Consider the following 19,523-nt stretch of genomic DNA (forward strand, 5'->3'; position numbering starts at 1 on the left):
CGAGAGAGCTGCACTCGGCGCCCTGCCCAAGTGCCTGGCGGGGGGCTGCACCCACCAGCGAACGCGGCCGGTGGCCCCTGGGTCTGGCCGATCCGCATGGACACTCCCCTCCTCACCCACGTGCCCAGCGACTTTTAAGGCCCACAGTCACCAAAGTCCCGCTGTTACTCAGGCCTCCGTGGTGAGTGCATCCAGAAGGAAGTCAGTGAAACCCCGACTTTCCCCTGTCCGTCAAACCCCCCACATCCCGGCTTGGGCCGTTAGCCTAGTCACTGGAGGGTGTCTGGCCACTGGGCTCATGCAGGAAACACGGCAGGAAGACGGCGAGTGATACTGACAGGGCCCCGGGGGTCCCCCGAATCTCGTCAGTCGGAGCAAGATTGAAAAGGGAAGCCTTTGAACTACTGACAGCGATGTTTGTGGGTGTCTACGATGCTCGCAGCCCACAGATGCTCTGTGGGGGTTCGGGGGTCCTCCCTGACCTCCACGGCCGCCTCGTCTGTTTTACACAGTCTTATAAAGGCTCCTGCTTACTGAGGAAGCCAGACAACCAGCTCGAAGGAAAAGTGTGACAATGTTAAGGAGGCACTCTCTCTTCCTCGGTTTTATCTGGATGCCAAAGGCTGCCAAGTATCATGCACTTTAGCACAGAGACACGGCCACCTCAAAGGGTGGCCGCAGCCTGATTCTGCAGCCTTAGCTCACGGCCCGCCCGCGGCCTGGGACACAAGTGAGGAAAAGCACTTTGGGGTGGGGGGACGAGCTGTTCCCCACCACCTCCAGGAGAGCGGGTTCCCCCTCACCCTAAATCAAGGGAGAGGCACTTCACGGCACCTTTTCGGGAGTTTGGCACGGGCGAGCCTGAGCACTGTGATCAACTCACGCCTCAAAAGTCCACAGGCCGAGGCAGAGGGCGGTGAGCCTGACGCGCCGGAAGCAGCTCGCGAGCCCCCCGGAAGCCGAGGCCGGGGAGCATGGACGAAGGTGTCACGGGAGCCAGGGGGCAGCCCTGGTGGGGGTGGGGGTGGGGGTGGGGGTAGGGGTGGTGCAGGGGGAACAGGAGCCCGGCAGAGTGGTCAGCTAGAGAAGCGTCACCCTCGGGGAGCCGAGTCAGAGATGCCCAGAAGAGGCAGTCTGAAGAAGCAGCAGCCAAAAAAAAAGGGGGAGAAAAGACAGCAAAGAGGGAAAAAGAGCGTGGGCACGAGCCCGGGACTGCGGCCGAACCAGCCACACGAGCTGGCCCCCGATCCCTGTGCGAACCCCCAGGGCCGCGCGCGGCAGCAGGCAGCAGGTAGGGGAGGCAGCGGTCAGCGGGGTGCAGGGGAGAGGCGGCCGCCTGCCTGCCCCGGCCCAGGCCTAGCGGTCAGCAGGGTGCAGGGAAGAGGGGGCCGCCTGCCTGCCCTGGCCCAGGCCTTAGTGGTCAGCGGGGTGCCAGGGAGAGGTGGCCACCTGCCTGCCCCGGCCCAGGCCTACCGGTCAGCGGGGTGCAGGGAAGAGGGGGCCACCTGCCTGCCCCGGCCCAGGCCTAGCGATCAGTGGGGTGCAGGGGAGAGGGGGCCGCCTGCCTGCCCCGGCCCAGGCCTAGCGGTCAGCGGGGTGCAGGGAAGAGGTGGCCGCGTGCCTGCCCCGGCCCAGGCCTCTGAGGACTTCTGATTACGACACTCGGCCGTCTGGAATGGCGTGAGAGTTAGAACGTGTCCTCTGTGGACACAGGAGGCAACGACAGGGCTTTCTCGTGCCTAACGGCAGGAAGACGAAGGGGCCCACTGAGTCCTCGGCATCAGCTGGGAATAAAGCTGGTCCAGAGAGCGGGCTGGAAAGGACGCCAGGGAAAAAATGAAGTGGGTTTCTTCTTACACCTGACTGGCTCCAGCTCACTTAATAAGCTGGTTACATAAGGACACGAGGTATCTCCCCGAGGCCATGAGCCGGGACACAGCTGGGCCCCGTGCAGGCCAGGAACCAGAAACTGGCTGGAGAGCCGTCCAGAGGCGAGGCGGCCGCGTCCTCAGCCTCTCGGCCTCCCCTGCTGCTCGTCCCTGCTTGCCGGCGCTCGCTCGCTCTCTGTTTCTCATTGTGAGCCCATCTGCTTTGCTGAGCACAGGATTCCTGAGCTCACATGTCCTCCTGGTCCGAGTGCCAGCAAAGACTTACAAGCACCTCTCCATTCCAACACTGACTCCCGGCCAGAGGGTCCGACTGGCCCCTCAGGCGGGGTGGTGGGAGGGGAATGGGGTGTCCACCTCCATCCCATCAACTCTGCCTCGGAGCAGAGTAGGTGCTGTGGGAGAGGTGGGGGAGTGCCTGGGTTCCCCGAAAAGGAGGGCTCCCTGGCTGCGTCTGTACCCAGAAAGTGTCTAGACGCTGCTCCAGCTGCTATTGGCCCCATCCTCTCTAGGGACCATAGTCTGCCAGCGAGATGGACTCCGGCCCCCTACTCATGAGACTGTGTCCTATATTCCCCGGCCCCTCCCTTCCCGACCCCATCCCTACACCGGAGACGCCTCTAACCCTTCCAGGCCCTGCTGGGTCACACTAAATGCGACACCTGGTTGCACCCAGAGGGGCCGCTCCCTGCCCCTCCTGGACCCCCGAGTTTCTCAATAGCCTGTGTGGATACAGGAGCAACAAGGTCCCCACGGTGGGGAGTCTTCCTGGCAGCGTTCTGCTCGGGTGACGCTCATGCCACCTACCCCCTGTGGGGTGCTCCCCATGTGCCAGGCACCGCGTGGGCCTCTTCAAACCCTCACAACGACCCTATGAAGTGAGTCCGATTGTTACTCTCCCTTCACGCAAACGGAGCTGAGGCTCAGAGGCACTAAGTGGCTTCACCCGGAGCACGCGGCCTGGAACGCTCGGGATCGGGGCTCCGGGCCCTGCAGCGATGGGTCACTGTCCCCAAGGACGCAATGAAACCACCGGGGCTCCTCTCTCGGCTTTCGTCACTCCCTAGTCCATGTGTCCTAGAGTCCTCCTGGCTCGGGGCCTGCTGCCCACAGGAGCGGGTATGAGAGGGAGTCGGCCAGCGCGGCCGTGCAGAAGCGTCTGGACGGACACCAGGTCTCCAGATGTGGGAGAGGCGGCTCAGGGCTGCCTGCCCGATTGGGCAGGGCGCGGGGCGACGGGGCGAGCACAGAGAACCTCCGCCCTCTGCCAGGGCTGAAGCCGCTCGATGCTGCCCCCCCCCCCCGCCTCCCCCCGTGGGGCGAGACGCCACTTGTCCGCCGAGCCTCAGGCGCAGCCCCGCCCACTGCACTCACAGCGTCTGGCATGTGGCTGCTTTGGTCGTCGCCTCGTGCGCCGACTCTGCCTGGTACGAGTCCTGGTCTATCTACGTCACCCGGTAACCGGGTCCCCGATGTGGTGGCCCGTCTCCCACCTCCGTGCCTGACTCAGATGCCAGAGTGAGGCCCGAGCCAGCCCTAGTCCAGGATCCACCAATCGTGGACACGGTACCTTAGTACCAACCACCACCGTGACATTCGAGGGCCCCCGTCTCTCTTGACCGGGGGGATCCTGGGCCAGCTCGGCCCACGCGTGGGAACCCAGAGACCATCCCCCCCGGCCGCGCGGCCTTCCCACAGCCCTTCCGCGGCGGCACCTCCAGTGGGCAGGCCGTCTGGCGGCCCCAGCCCCTGCTGGTCGACGGCCGTGATCAATCTGGCTTTCGAGTTGGTCAGCGGTGCCCCCCTTGCCCCTCCTTCAGCACGTGAACCTTCCTGAAGCTAACAGGCATCTCACGACAGAGAAAGAGAGCTCCTTGGGCAAGGGTGGACAGGCCACACTGGCCCTGCCCCTTAGCAGAGCTGGGAGTGGCCCTGAGCCCAGGTGGGAAGCTAATGTAGAGGAGATGGAGTTAGAATTCCCTTCTGGGGCTGTGTGATGACAGGGGCCAACGCCCTAGTCATCTCGAAGAGGGGAAGGGATTAGAAGAAGCACTTAGCCTCTCCGGCGCCTGGAACGCCGGCCTCGGCCCAGGCAAGGGTGCCGGGGAATGGATTTCCGTCAGCCTCCTCCACGGGAACCTGACAGCCAGGTAGCCTTTCGTGGATGAGGGCAGCACAGGGCTTGCCGGGGCTCAGAGAGAGGCATTCAGGACAGACACTCAGGACACAGAAGCAAGAGCAGAGGGTGGCTGAGCAGCTGGGGGCGGGAGACCTAAAAGTTGCCTAACATCGGGCCCAGGAGAGTCTGGGGAACATATGTTTGAAAAAAGAAAACGGCTTCTCCTCCAAAAGCACAAAAAGTTGGTAGGAAGAGAAATGTGTATTAAAAGGAGAAGCCGTCTTTCACCCATCATTTTATAGTAAACATCCAGCGCTGGTGAGAGTGGAGAGATCGGCAGGCGCACACTCTGCGGCCGGAGGCGTGACGGCAGCCCCCTGGGAGGCCGCTCGGGCCCCAGCCTCCCGCGGTCACAGACAGAGGCGCGGGGCGTCTGTCCCGGCAACCCCGCGCCCGGCCCTCAGCGCTTCGGAAACCCTCTGACGGGCGGGGGAAGACAGGCGGGCAACGGTGTTCGCGGGCGTCCCGTCAAAGCGGGACGGCAGGAAACGCCGAAATGGTCACGGGTCAGGGCCCAGCTAACGCCATCGGCTCACGTCCGGGCCACCGCCCTCACGTCGCCCGGGGTCTGCGGGAGCCACGGGGCCACCGGGAAGGGCGAACGAGGCCTGCGCTTGCTGCCCGTGAGCGCCCGTGGAGCGTGCCCGTCCTGGCCAGAAGGCGCGGTGTCGTTCGCACGCCCCGCACGCACTCGCGTTCGCACACGCAGGCTAGACGTCTGGGAGGGCACATACCACCACCGGCGGATGCCTCTGGGGCACGGGAGAGGAAGACGGGATTTTCACTTTTTACTTTGCAGACTTTTCAGTGTGAATGGGTTGGACAACAAACAGTGGGCTACTTTTGTCATTGAGAAGGTTAGGAGAAGGAGCGGGTGCTAGAGGCCACTCCTGAGCCCCACCCTTCTGGTGGCCTCGCTTCCCCGGCAGGCCTTCCTGGGCAAGGGAACGTCCAAACACGCTACACTCCAAAGGCCAGCAAACGCTGACGGGGATGCCTTCAGGCCCTCCTCGGGCACCTTTCCTCCCTAGGGAGCCGCGAGATTCGTCACCCCTCCAAGGGTGACCACGCCCTCCGCCCACAGGATGTCCTCCCCTCAAAATCAGCTTCTCACGAGGACCTAGCACTGCCTGCTCCCCAGAGGCCAATCTTACAGTCTTCCGTGTGTTGAGTTTTATTCCTGACTTTGTCCACATACAGATAGGGCAACAGAATAATGAATGTGGGGCAGGGAAAAAGCTTGCGTGCAAGGTACTGGTTATCCAGCGCTGTGTGACAGGTCATCCCCGAACTTAGCAGCCTACAATACACATTCATTATCTTGCAGTTTCTGTGGGTCAGGAATTGGAGTGGATGCCAGCTGGGCGCGGTCAACCTTTTTGCTGGGGCCGCAATCTTATCCGAAGGCACCACTTAGGCAGAGTCTGCTTCCAAGCACCCTCACGGGGTTGTTGGCAGGTCTCGATCCCCGGCCGCATGGGCCTCTCCACATAACCGCCAAGCACGTGACGGCTGGATTCCCCCAGGCTGGGTGATCCAAGGGAGAGAGAGAGAAAGCGCCCAGCACAGAAGGCATTATCCTTTTATAATCCAATCTCAGAAGCGACGTCCTATTGTTTCTGTCGCATTCTATGTGTTAGAAGCAAGTCAGTACGTTCTCCCCGCACTCAAGGGGGAGGGATTATAGGCGGACACCATGGCGGCGGGGGGCATCTTGCAAGCACCCTACTGCACGATTCTCAAAGCACCACCTTAACGCTCCTCTCCGACACGGCACAGGTGTCCCGACGGCCCAGGTCGGTCCTGAGGATGGAGACTCACTGGTCCTTCCTCCACCACTAACTCTTTCCTTCTTTATGGCTAGGGAGGGCCCTGGTCCCCCATCTGAGGCCCCTGTGCCACAGTGCACAGTCCCTGGGGACGCTCCTCTTCTCAGCCCACTCTCCTGGTTTCCCCAGAGGGTGAAGACCTGTGACAGGGACTCTCCGGCATATTCTGCGGTTCGTGGTTGGGCGCTGGGGTCAGACCTGGGTTTGACGCTGGTCCCACCCCCAGAAAGTGGTGAGACCTTCCACGTGAGTCTTGTTCGGCGTCTGCGGCTACGAAATAAGTGGGAAACAGTGCCTCCCGCAGAGGAAGGCGCGGCGGGAGGATTGGGAGACATGAACGGCGAGTGCGGAGAGTGCAGTGCGGTGCCCGTCGCCTGGTGAGGGAAGGCGCGCGAGCTGCTGCCATCGCCGTCCCCGCTCGCTTCCGATCAGAAACCCGAAGACCGAAGGTCGAGAAGGAGCCGCCGTCCTGCTAGGAAAACACACTTTCTCTCGCACAAAATGGGCGTGTGGCCTCACCTCCTTTCTGGGAATCGGACAAAAAAAAACCTCCCGACCCGGACAGAAGCTTGACTGCAAGTCCTCCCTGTGCCCCAGAAGGGACGAAATGTGACAAGGTGCCCGGCTCTGGGCAGCAAAGCATGCGGGAAACAAACCCCTCCCGGCCATGTTTTCCTCCCACACTGTTTCTCTCCATGGAGACTGAGACTTTAAACAGAGGATGCATAAGTTAGGCGAGAGGGGCCCCAGCCAGAGCATGAGATCTTCCGTTAAACTTGGTGCCCGCCTGGCACACGGCGTCGGGTAAGTCATAAGTCAAACTGTGGTTTTGTTTTGTTTTGTTTCATTCACAAAATGGGGATTTTAATAACATCCACTGGATGTTTTGCAAAAATTGAGCAAGACTGTGAAGTCCTAGAGAAATGTAAATTTTAAGGCAGGAAACCCTGAGATTGCAAAAGTAAAGGCAAAGTTCTCTTCTGGAAGGGAGAGATGTAAGACGGCATGCAGCCGACCACGCTACAGAACAAGGGAAAAGGTTTCCTGCATTTGGGGGGGGGGTTATGTCTTTGAGATCATTCCGTTGATTGAGAAGCATGTCTGAGATGAGTCAGGGGGCGGCTCTTCCCTGCTGGGACCCGGAGAGAAAGGACACCTCCTTCGGGGGAAGGGAAACCCGACGGGACAAAGGGCAACAGGTCGGCCAGTGCGGCACGTGGCCGTGGGCACAGAGGAGAAGGGGCATGGCCCGGGCTCCAGGGCAGGCGGCCCGAAGTGCGGACGCGAGCTCTTCTCAGTGCCACCGACATCCCCTCGCCCGTCACCACAGAAGGAGGGGCCTGGCTCGCCGGAGGCGCAGCTGCGGCTGCACAGACCGGTGAGGAAAGGCAGGCGATGCCTGGAGGGAGGGACCCGAGGTTTGGGCCGGGCAGCCGGCCGAGGCACGGTGCAGCCACCAGGATGGATCTGTGGAACAAATGAGCACTCGCCCGGGGATCCTTGGACACACGTGGAGCGGGGAACTGCGGGGAAAAAAGGCTGGATTTCTCGCATGTGGAATGGGATTTTTCCGGTTGGGCCTTCGGGGAAAGGATTACCCTGAATGCTGGCAGACGTGGGCACAGCCGGATGATACTGTGGTAGCCCCGACTCGGGAACCACGAGTCTCGGTCCCAGGGTACAGGGGGGCCACAGCCATTCTGGCACATGCTCTGGGAAACAGGGGCACTGTGGGCATGCCAGCAGCCCCACCCCTCCCACCTTCGGGGGGCGGCTCGGGAGAGCACCTGTGTTGCCCTTTGATCTCTGCTTTCGGGAAGCCCGCCGCTCAGATGTGCACACTCATTCTCAGAGCCAAAGTACAAGGAACACGTGTGTCTCCATCAGGTATAAGGGACAGGCTCACTGACAGCTGTTTTATGTCTTTCCAAGGCTTTGCTCTAAAATGAACTGTTTCTAAGGGCCTCGCCTCCCTCTCCAGCAATTTCTGAAACACATTGACACACCACAGGCTTCTGCACGGTCCCCCACCTGGTCTCCCCTCCTCCAGCCTGGACCCCTCAACCTGGTCTCCCCTCCTCCAGCCTGGACCCCTCCAAGCCACTCCTACGCCACATGCAAAGCCCGTGACACGTGTTAAATGTGAATCCGATCCGGTCATGCCTTTGCTCAAAACCCTGCGGGCCCCGACTGCTCTGGTGGGGGTCAGAGCCTGGGCGCCCCACTCTCTGCGCCGAGGCCCCGGGCGATGTCGCCCTCCCTTCCACTCCAGCTGCTTCTCGTGACACCCTCCCCCTCGTCCTCTACTCCAGCCAGTTTTCCCAACAAACATGTTTTTCCCCACTTGAGGGCTCTTGCACAAGCCGCCGTCTTTGTCTGGCACGCTCACCTCCCACCCTTCACCCTGCTTATTCACCCTTCAGGGCTCCCCTCCAGGGAACCCTCCCCGGTCCCCCCAGACCGGGCTGGGTCGGGTCCCTTTTTACCCACTCCTCGGCTTTTCCCTTCACAGGGCTCAGCTCACTTTTGGTTTCTCGTGAAAGCCCGTGATCAGATCTGGGCCGTGAGCTCTGCCACAGCAGGATCGGCGGCGTCCCGTGAGTCTGTGAGCGGAAGTGCCCACTGATCACCTGATGACAGCACGGGGACACCCCCGCACCAGGCAGGGGCCCTGGCGCACCCCACCCTCAGGCTCAGAGTAGGGGCTCCTCACTCGCCTTGCTGTTCTAGGGGCTTTGGGGAGCCAGTGTGAACATTTCCTGTGACCACTGTCAGCTTCTTTCTGAAAGTCTTTTTAGATATCTAAGTGTAGGTCTGTTGATTCTATACTCAGAAACGACTTGCCTTTATTTTAAAATTGAGAGTTCATTGAAAAGAAAGGCATACTTTTGAAAAATGGAAGGGTTTGCTTATTTGGGAGAATAGCTTAGGTTCTAGAAAGTTACTTCACAAATTAGAAGTCTGGATAAATTTACCAAGAAATGTCTAAATATTGTCTTACGATTCAGAACTGTCAGAATGCCTAATTTTTGTTCTTTGAGAGATCACAATTGTCCATGCTGCCTATAGTTACTTTTAGAATCAGCTCGAAACTTTTAAAAATCAATAACATTCCTATTTTTATTTAGCTATTTCCTGGAGGGAATTATAGGTAGTGAAACCCAAACACTCTCCAAGTCAATAAAGCTATTTAGAAATAAATGGTGTGGCCATTCTTCACGGCTCTGCGTCTGCTTTTGTTACCATCTCGATCTGATCTAGGCACTTCCGAGGATCTGCCGTCAGACGAAATTAAGCTGCAGAGAGCTGATCTGGCTACTTCCCGCCACCATTTTTACACTTAGAAGTCACTAAGAAGAAAGCTTTTGATACCAAGAGAGTCTTCGTTTTGAAATGTAGTTTTTTCCCTCGGTGTTTTTTAAATTTTATCTCACGCGAACTCAGTGCATCCAAGTTTTCAAGGCACAAAATCTGTAGTGAAGTGAGTCAGAAGACACACCCCGGCGGTGAGTAACAAGTGAGGCCATCGCTGCATGGCGTGAGAGACACACGCGTGAGCGGCCCCAGGAAACCGGTCGGCGCAGAACTGTCCACGGAGGTGTGAAAGATTCTTGCTGTTAGGGGCGTACTGAGCGCGAACGCAGCACTCGGGGTCTCGAGCAGCGGGTCTGACAGAGCGGCTGGAGGACGGGAGGCCGACCTAACGGTCGTGACCTAACCAAACCACCTAAGGATGCACCTACCGACCTCCTCCTCCCCAGGGAGCGGCTCGCAGTGAGGACTGTGGCGGGAGGAAAGTGGTTTCAGACATTTTTCCCTCCATTGTACTTTCCAGGAATTATGTAACTGTTCATCTTCTGACAAACGAATCCCTCCAGGACAGGTTGGGCTTACAGGAGGGATCAGGGCTGGAAAGGCGAGCTGGATCTGGGGGGCAGGCAGCCGGGCGGGGAGGGCCCCGCCGAGCCTCGGAACGGGATCTTGCTTCGCTCTTTTAAATGAAACGATGACGCCTCCATAGGAAACCCTCACGGACTGTCCCGAGAACGGCGGGACCGTCCGGTTCTTTTGCTCTGATTTGTCTATGTCAGGAGTCATTCGGACACGAGAAATGCAGCCCGACTGGCCTAAGGGGAGAGGGAAGTCACCGTACGGCCGAGGGGACCGCAGCATGGCAGCTAAGCTGGGCTCGCTCAGGGCCGGGAGCAGGAGAGCCCTGCAGGAGGACGGAGGCCTCCACGGAGTCTCGCGAGAGCCGCCTGCCAGGAAGGGGCCGCTGAGCTGAGGTGATCAGGGACAAGGGCTGCATCTGTCCCGAAAGCTGGTGGCAAGGGGCCCCAGCGCGGGCACGGGCTACGTGTCCCCTGCAAGTGCACACCTGCCCTGCAGCCTAACGCAGGCTCCTGTGGTGACGCACGAGCGGCTAGTGGCCTGAGGACAGGACTCCTCAGCAGTGGGGGGACCCGGGGTGCACACGCCTGGTCTGATGACAAGGGACACAGTCAGAAAGGGGAGGTGGTATCGGTCCAGTTTGCTCTTGGCTGAGACCCACATACGAATGAAACCTAAGACGGCACGGCTTTGTGGTCCAAGAACAGAGAGTGTCACAACTCATCCCGCTCCAAACGGTGCCCGACGGAGGCCACCCACAAGTCCTAAATGGCAGAGGATGTACGAATGGTGATTGCGAAGGAGAAGCAGGAAAAACATGACCCGGACAGTGAAGGTGGGGAGTCAGGAGAGGGCAGTGTCAAGAGCTGAGGGCCCAAAGCCAGGCCATCTGGGCCGAGTCCTGGCTCTGCCGCTTCCCAGTTATGTGACCCTAGGCGACCTCGCAGCACCTGCTCATTCGCTAGGCTGCTGTGAGCACTCACTGCGATAATGCATTAAAACGCCTAGCGAAGTGCCAGGCACGGAGAAAGCAGACAGTACGTGGCGGCTCTGCTGACCCCTCTTACGGGAGAGAATCAGCCGTCGTCGACGACCCCGGAGCACCTGGCCGTGGAACCAGCGGGCTGCACTAGGCTCCCCTCACCCGATCCCATCCTCTCACCCCTCAAACGATAGCCTCAGGCGAGGTGGGAACGGGCTTGGGAGCCGAGCGTATCAACACGCCCTCCATCAGGGGTCTGAGATGGCGGTTTGCCCGTCACCGAGCAGAAAGACATTGCGGTTTACTGCAAGCCATTCAGAGAACAAGGAAAAGGTGAGAAAATACACCAAAAAAGCACAGGGTGATATTCAACTCAGTAGTATGGCTTAGGACTAACCAAACGTGAGAAACTTTTACTCCCCTACTAAAGGCAAGGTCTCTCGTATCGGGCCTGACTAAACGCTGTTTTCCAGGACTGTGCCTAAAACAGAGCAATTTAAATTATTCGAATCCGAAATGTAGTCAAAGATTTATAAAATGAATGCGAAGGAAAATAAAGCAGAGTTCACGGACTCGATATCAGACAAAGAAGTAAAAGCAAATAATAAATGGAACCAGATCGCGTTGTAGGGGACACTTCGCAGCGAATGGCCACCACCCGCCAACTTCCGCAGACTCAATGACGCAGGGCAGAAACGATTAGGAACGCAAGGGGAGTCTCACACACACCCTGTCCTTGATAGACCAGGCAGTCAAAAACTAATCATTTGAATACAATAATGTAAATATCAGAGTCATTTGAGAGATTATGCCTTTTTTATTCCAGCACCCAGGAAACATTTACCAAAGCCGATCTGATATTAAACCACAAGACAAATCTCAAGCATTTTTTAAAAACCTAGAAAGCATACATGTCACATATTCTAAACCAAGGTAAAAATGCTAGAGAAGGGCCTCTGTTTTTAAAAACCAAAGCCGTTCATAGCCGTGTTATGCATAATACCCAAAAAGTGAAGTAACTCATATACATGCTCATCAAATGATAAATGGTGTACCTACACAATGGAATGTTATTTGGCAATAAGGAGGAATGAAATACTTACCGTGCACCAATGTGGATGAACCTTTGAAGCGTGATGCTAAGGGAATAAAGCTAGTCATAAAAGATGACACACTGCATGATTCAGTTTACATGAAATGTCCAGAATAAGCGAATACATAGAGAGGAACGTAAACTGGTGGTCGCCTAGAGCTGAGGGTGGGTGAGTAGAGTGGGGTGGCTAAAAAAAAAAAGGGGGAATGACTACTAACGGGTATGGAGTTTCTCTTTGGGGTGATAAAAATGTCCTAAATTGTGCTGATGGTTGCACAACTCAGCGAATATACTAAAAACTACTGAACTGTACACTTTAAATGGATTAATCTTATCTCGATAATGCCATTTGAAAAAAAAAAATGCAAGCCCTTGTAAGTTAAAAACCACTGCCTTAAATAATACTTGGGTAAAAGGAAAATTGAAGTTATAATTACAGAACATTTAAAGAAAATGAGTGTGAACACCATATATCAAAACATGTAGGATGTAACAAAAGCCACAATTAAAGGACAATGTATCCCCTTAACTGTTTACCAAATTAAAGTGGAAAGAATAATATATATACAAATGAAGCAATATTCAACTGAAGTCAGTAAGAGAAATAACAAGACAACTTAAGGAAAGCAGGAGAGATGAATTATAGAAGACAAAAGTGGAAATTCCATACTCCCTCAAATTTAGGATGTCATCTATTATAAGATGTGCCGTTACTTTATGCATCACTAAGAACTGCTGCCCCTGAAACAATGTCACACAACGCTTGGTTACCAGCATTGAAAGATGCATCCCAATTTCAGAGGTATTAAAACGTAGAGAGAAAAAGCACACGCTAGGCTGACGGGACACGGTGAGTTAGAAGCAGAGAGACAATGTGGCTCGTAAACAAATACAAAGTCTAATTCTTGGGAAAGACCAAGAGACACACCTCTGGTTTAAGCAAATTAAAGAAAGAAAGAGAGAAATTCAAACTATTAGGAATGCAAAGCAAACATAACCATACGCAGGAGGTCAAAATTTGTAAGAGTGCCATATAAAAACTTTATGGTCAAAAAATTAAATGCAGAAAAAAACCTCTATGTTAATAATTTTGAAAGCCCAGATCAAATGGACAATTTTCCACTAAAAATAAATTTTCCAAATTGGCTTCAAGAAACTGAGAAAATCTAAGGAAACGATGCTCAGGGAAGAAATTTAAAAGTTGTCAAAAACGTATCTCCAAAAAATTGCACTAGATCTCTGAAAATATTAGAAGTCACTTCTATAAAAACGTAATTTCCCTTGTTATTAATACTATTTTGATTATAAACAGACAAATATTTTTTCATAAAATTAGCACAACCCTGAAACCCAAACTACAAGAAGCATTTTTCCCTTTCAAAGGGAAAGACAAAAGAAGAGAAAGTAAAAGAAAAAAAGCACATGAAGATACAAAGTATTTGAGCACGTAGGGAAAAGACGTAATTGCAGCCCCTTCCAATGAGAGTATAAGATGTTACAATCACTAGGGAGAGCATTTTAAGAATATATGTGAAAAGCATAAAATTCTGTTTACATTTCGACCCAATAACCACACTTCTAGGAAGTCATTGTAAGGTAATAATCATAACTATATGCAGGAACCTTTGGCAAGAGAGATTCATTGTAAAATTTTTATAGCAAAAATGTCAAAACAACTAAAATGTCAATATTAGAGAGTAGATTCAAATTTTACAAGTCTGATGGGACGGAGTTATAGCATAGAAACAGAGGTAATACCATTAAGTGTTCTCACGAAAATAAACATATATATTTTAAATGCACCTAAATAAAGGAAACAATGTGAAGCAAAACAGGATTATCTCTAGGTAGCGTTGCCAATCAGAGCGATGTTCTTCTCGTCCTAATTCCCTGCAATGAATGTATATTATTTTCTAATCAGAAAAATCAGTAATCATTATTATAATTTTGTGGGTACAAACCTTATAAAATATATCAACAATGCCCAGAGAGCCAAAACGGAGGGGCTGGGGCCCGAGTCTCTCCCGTTCGGGATGTGGATGAACCAGCGAGAGCCTGTGACCGCTCTGGGCTGCAGGTTGGGGACGCTTCGAACCACACGTCACTTATGTGAAAAGCAGAACATCCCTTGTTTCAAGGCCCTCATCGAGGTCCCTGTCCTTGGGAAGAATCAATCGCCTGTTTTAATCCAAGGAGCCAATCAATTACCTCTTTACCCACGGCCCATGCTGCTTCCCGGAAACTTCTCAACGAGAAACTGTAACAACATCTTATTTGGCGCCGAGCAGGTTTCTTACAAAAATAATAATAATAATCAGATTCAGACTCCTACCTAGATACGGGATGCTGGGGACCATCTTCAGGCTTCGGATATACTCCCGAGTCCGCTTGTAATTGTCTTCTTTAGACATCAGGTAATCCAGTTTCTCGAAGGTGGTCTTGTCCTTCCGATTCAAAAGCTGGAGTGAGAAGAAAACGCAGACTATGAGAGAAGAGAAATACACCAGACGTGGCTAAGGAGAAGGAGTAAGTGTGGGCGCAGACGGCAGGGGGACGCCCCGCGTGGGTGTCCACGGCGTGCCGAATCCTGGGCACAACCACGATGTTAAGAGGCCGTTTCATGCAGACAGGGACGTTTCCTGGCCTCAATTTTTCGTTTTTCATGCAATCTCACGCTTGGGAGAGATATCCTCCGAAGTCTCCCAGTGCACTGTTCTAAATGATGCTGGAATGTCCGGCATAGCACCTGCCTCCGTGGGACACAGACCTTACAACAGGTAGGAAGGAGCTCAGAGAGTCAAGCAAGCTGCTCTGTGTCCCGGAGCGACTCACCCATGCACAGCGGCTTGGTCTCTCCTCGATGTCTCTGCCTTTGCGCAAAGGCCCCGGGGAACTGCACATGGTTCACCTGCGTGTGCGCCCATGGCCAGGCCGTCTCTCCAATCTAGGCTATCTCCTCCCGATTCCCTATAATCTAGGGCTGTGTCACCTTTACACTGGTTTCGGTATCTTAATCAAAAGAAGCCAAGCTTTTCTGCCATAGGCAGCCACCCAAGGGGTGGCTTAGTTAAGCACATACGGGAGAAGCAGGTACCCGCAGTGTGGAGGCTGGAGAAGCAAGGTCCTTTAGGAGGTCTCTGGTGCGTGCAGCTGGTCATGAGGGAAGGGATGGCTCACTGTGGAAGAGGAGGCTTCTTGGAAGAAAGGAACAGAAACCTGAATCCCGGTTCTCTAGACTTGATGCTGAGGACTCATGCTGTGGTCGTCCTGCACATCCCAGGCCGAGGCCCAGGAAATGGCGACAGGGTTTCTTGAATAAAATGGCTTTGTGGAAAGGTGTCCGTCCAGGCAGGGAGACCAGGCTTAAAAAGCAGATGTGGGGGAGGGTCCCCTGGAGAGGGCGGGCTTTGGCACAGCACGTGGCTTATGCTGGGAGCTCCCTCGAGTTTAGCCTCTGGGATCTTAGATCAATGGCTAAGCCCAGGAGTATAAATGGAGAGGGACCCTAGGCCTGGAGCATCCTTGGTCAAGTCTGGTGTTGAGACCCCAATGGTGCATGCAAGAACCTTGACCAGCACGCCTGCCATGTCCATCACACTGAGGGAGGCCCGTGTTTAGCAGCCCCATCAGACAGCAGCGGAGAGAAGCGGAACGGTACCAGGGGAAGCAGGACTTCTGCACTGGAGTAACCCAAAGAGGTTACTTCAGTACAAACGCAGTGCAGTTCCCAAGACCCGTGTCTGCAAACCCCGGTCTCAGGCCATGTCTGGTGCCCCAGGGAGCCTGGGCTGCCATGGGCGAGCCCTGCGCAACGCCCTGCTCCTCAGCCTCTGGGGTCGTGGCTGCCGCTGCTGTGCGACGGCCCCGCTGGGCACTGGAAGTCTAAGGACTTCAAGGGGGAGAGGGAAAAGAATAAGCTAAAAGGAAGGGCCCAGTGTGAGGAGGTTAGAGAATAAATAAAACGCTTTTGCTTCCTATTGAGAAATCCAGGACATGTGAGGGCGGACCGCTGCACACATGCCAAGGACAGCGGTTGCTTCACTGGCTGCTAATTCGAGGCTGTTATTCATCACGCTGACAAACGGACAGGGAGCAACGCCACCTCCCACTTGTGTTTGTAAAGCGCCACCATCTACAACAGATCTGACCTTTGTAAAGCCCGGGGACAAGATGCAGCCAAGGCGGCCGCCTCTATCTCAGGTCCATAAACAAGGAATAAATGACTCGTCTGAGTATCCTTGGGGACTCAATCTGATAGAGATGCGAGATGTATGTTGTAGCAATGTGATAAGTAAATAAAGACTAAGAACCCAGACAAATAATGAGTAAATTATGCACGAAGGAAGTGCCAAGGAAAGCTAAACAGAGGGAGGCATCTGAAATGAACATTTAAAGGTGATAAATTCACTAAATGAACAACGCATGCCCAGATGAGAACGAGATGCTCGAGTTGTGAACTGCCCCCATCGCGAAGCTGAGCAGGCCCCTCACACCCTTGGCTGGGAGGTCGTCTCTTCATTAATGCAACTTAGAACCCACGGAATTCTCTGGCGATCACCCACGTTCACCCAGCAGCCAAACCTCCGTGTTCTCCTCGCGCCCCCTGCAGCTGAGCCGTGCTGGTACCCAGCGCTCACACCACTGGCTCTCTGGACGCGGCTGGGGGACTGCCCATGTCCCCTGCCTAGCCGGCGAGTACCTCTCCGCACGGCGCCAAAGAAGCGAACAAACGGCATGTTGTCTATCTACTAACACGGGTATGACCAGGCCCGGAGGAGAGCGTGCCCCTGAAAACCACTCTGCAGATCCGACCTCACACCTGAAGTTGGGGTTCTTTGGGCAGAGAGGGAAAACCAAGCCATGTTTGCACGCTTCCTAAATCGAAAACCAAACTCCTTCAGGCCACACCTCCCTGTTACTCTTGCCTGTAGCCGTGTGCTCTGCCTCAACCCCCAGCCCCTTCGCACACCCACGTGCACATCCGCACATCGGGAAGGGCTGGGTCTGGGTTACATCACTCCTCTGCTCCATTCTGTGCCCACAAATGAAATTCAGGGTTAATCAGATTTCTCAACGATAATGCACAGGACGCTAGGAGACGTGAACAGAGTCAGAACATCTATTCCGCAAGCGTGTATCTGAAAACTACTTCAGAACCTTCTCTGGCAAAACGAAGGCACAAACCGAGTACAGGAAGACGGGGGATAGAGGAAACAGTGGATCCGATCTGGGCGCAGCGAAGCGGGGCTGTGGGATGACGGATGAAGAGCCGGCCTTGCGAAGGACCCGTCCACGCCCTATCACCCGGGAGAGGCGTGTCCACGGAGGGGGAAGGTCGTCCTGACAGGGCCTCACATTCGTGGGGGAGAAAAAGATGGCTTTATCATATACAATAAAAAGAAAAACAACTAAATTTAAGGTTTTATATGTGGAATATGTTAGGTAAAAATCTAGTAAAATATTATATGTTTAAAATATAACAAATATTTACAATGTTAAATATATAAAACATTTAAAATATATAACAAAATATATACTATATTTTATAAAATACAAAATATAATATAAATTAAAATATATTAAATACATAAAACAATAAATATTTAATAAAATATAGAATATAAAATAGAATATATATTTTATATTATATATACACATACACAGTTGACCCTTGAACTATGGAGGTTTGAACTTCACAGGTCGATTGAACTGTGTGGGTCAATTTTTAAAAATCTGCATAGAAGCAGACCTGCACAGGTCAAACCCATGTTGTGTGTGTGTGTGTGTGTGTGTGTGAGAGAGAGAGAGAGAGAGATAACTTTTTTTAAAGAAAGAAAATTAGAAATTCCAGGGAAACAAAAAAATATTCTAGAACGGATATGCTATCAATAACTTACTACTTGACTACAAAGACCCACATTTACACATTCTAATAATTAAAACAACGAATATTCAGTCAACGAACGTGATTTAACCACGGCCACGTGAGTGTGTCTGAAGAATGAGAGGAGGCGGTTCGGAGACACCAAACCAACATCGACCACGCAGAGGAGTCGCCAGACACTGTCTGAAGCGAATGGATCAGGAAACTGTAGCAAAAGCACACGGGCGGAGACGACCCGAAGGACCTGGTCATCAACGGTCAGCGGCCGCTTCTGGGGCATGAACGGGGTTATGGAGAGAGAGAGAGACGCGTGTCCGTTGTTTCCTTCAGCCTTTCCGTACTTAGCGGTTTTAAAAATTAATGTGCATGTATTATGCGGAAAAATTCCTTTAAGATTTTTTTTTTTTAAAAATATGGGGTTGGTTTATTCAAAACAACAGCCTTTATTTATACACAGTTTAAACTTTTATTACAGGTAGAGCCATAAACTGAAAATCTCACACGAATGAAAGGTTCTCTAGATTTTAGAGCTTATGGGACGCCTCAGGAAGAAACCTTCAGACATACGTGTAAGAAAATAAATTTGTGCCTAGCTGAGTCAAACAAATACTAAAAACATTCGTGTTCAGAAAAAAGAGGGAAAGAAACAGAACTGAGGGAACGTTCGTTCACAACTACGACAGGCAACTTCGCCTGCGGCAGAGTTTAGCCTTTGGGCTCCCTGGGGTGTTCCTCCCCAGTATTTATTAAGACTGTAACTCCTGGTGCAGGTACGGTTGTGTCTCGCTCGGCTAACGGTCCCCCCGCGAAGGAGCCCCCCGGGCTGGCTGTGTCCACCCTACCATTCTCTGCATCCGGGCTGGTTCCCGACACAGAGGAAACACTGCGTGAATGTCTGCTGAATACAAGAATTAGAAAACGAACAATGATAGCTTACAAATCCAATTCTTTGGAAAAATCTGAACACTCTAACGATGCTTAGGTAAAAGGGGGGATGGGGAGAAAGCCAAGATTATGGACTATTTACAAACCAAAGATGATGAGAACACTATGTTAAACCATGTGATGAGGCCAAAACTGGACTAGGAGGGAACTGCATGGTTTTCAACTCTTTTATAATTAAACGGGTAAGAATATATACACGAACTAAACATTCGACTCAAGCAGTGAAAAACAGGGTGGGAGAAAAGTAAGGAACTGATTACTAGATCAAATTACAAATTCATATGTTAAAAACTAAGCACCAAACCTATAGAAATGATAACTAAACCCAAGAACTAATTTTTATAAACTATTGATGAAACGGGTAAAACCGCTACAAATAAGGCAAAAAGCAAAAAGTGACAAGATTAGGGTTGAGAAAGGAGCTATAACCACATATGCAAAATGAACTGAAATCATACGGTAAAACATCAAGTCCCTGCATATTGATTTGCAATTTTCATGGTACCAAGTAAGGGTTAAACGGGACCAAACGGGACCAAAACTACAGGAACAAAAATTACATGAGACTAAAAAGCCAGGAAGATCAAAACTTTTGGTCAAGTACCTGAAGAAGAGGGTTGCCTGGGGGAATTTCCCGTGTTACGCTCCAAGAGCCTGTGTGCGGCACCTGTATTTGCCAAATGATAAAAAAAATCCCCCTCTTCTCGTAAAGAGTTCAAATATGGAAACTGTATCTATGGAGTAAAAAAAAAAAAAAGTCCCTTCCAATCCTCTTTATGAGGACTTTGGTATCTTGTTCCCTTGCCTTGAGAGAATAACATTTCTTGATACGTG

At 52.8% G+C, this 19,523-nt stretch overlaps 1 protein-coding gene across 10 annotated transcripts in view; it reads right to left on the bottom strand.

Moving 5' to 3' along the window:
• The window catches only part of RALGPS1 (Ral GEF with PH domain and SH3 binding motif 1), a 240,160-nt gene that overhangs the window by 117,799 nt on the left and 102,838 nt on the right, over nucleotides 1–19,523 (bottom strand). For all 10 annotated transcript variants that reach the window (XM_016131698.2, XM_036218304.1, XM_016131695.2 and 7 more), the window contains one exon: nucleotides 14,193–14,319. In XM_016131698.2, coding sequence (XP_015987184.1) covers nucleotides 14,193–14,319 — 127 coding nt within the window. The remainder of the gene's footprint in view (nucleotides 1–14,192; nucleotides 14,320–19,523) is intronic.

The sequence above is a fragment of the Rousettus aegyptiacus genome, unplaced genomic scaffold (assembly GCF_014176215.1).
Source record: "Rousettus aegyptiacus isolate mRouAeg1 unplaced genomic scaffold, mRouAeg1.p scaffold_m13_p_3, whole genome shotgun sequence".
Classification (NCBI taxonomy): Eukaryota; Metazoa; Chordata; class Mammalia; order Chiroptera; family Pteropodidae; genus Rousettus; species Rousettus aegyptiacus.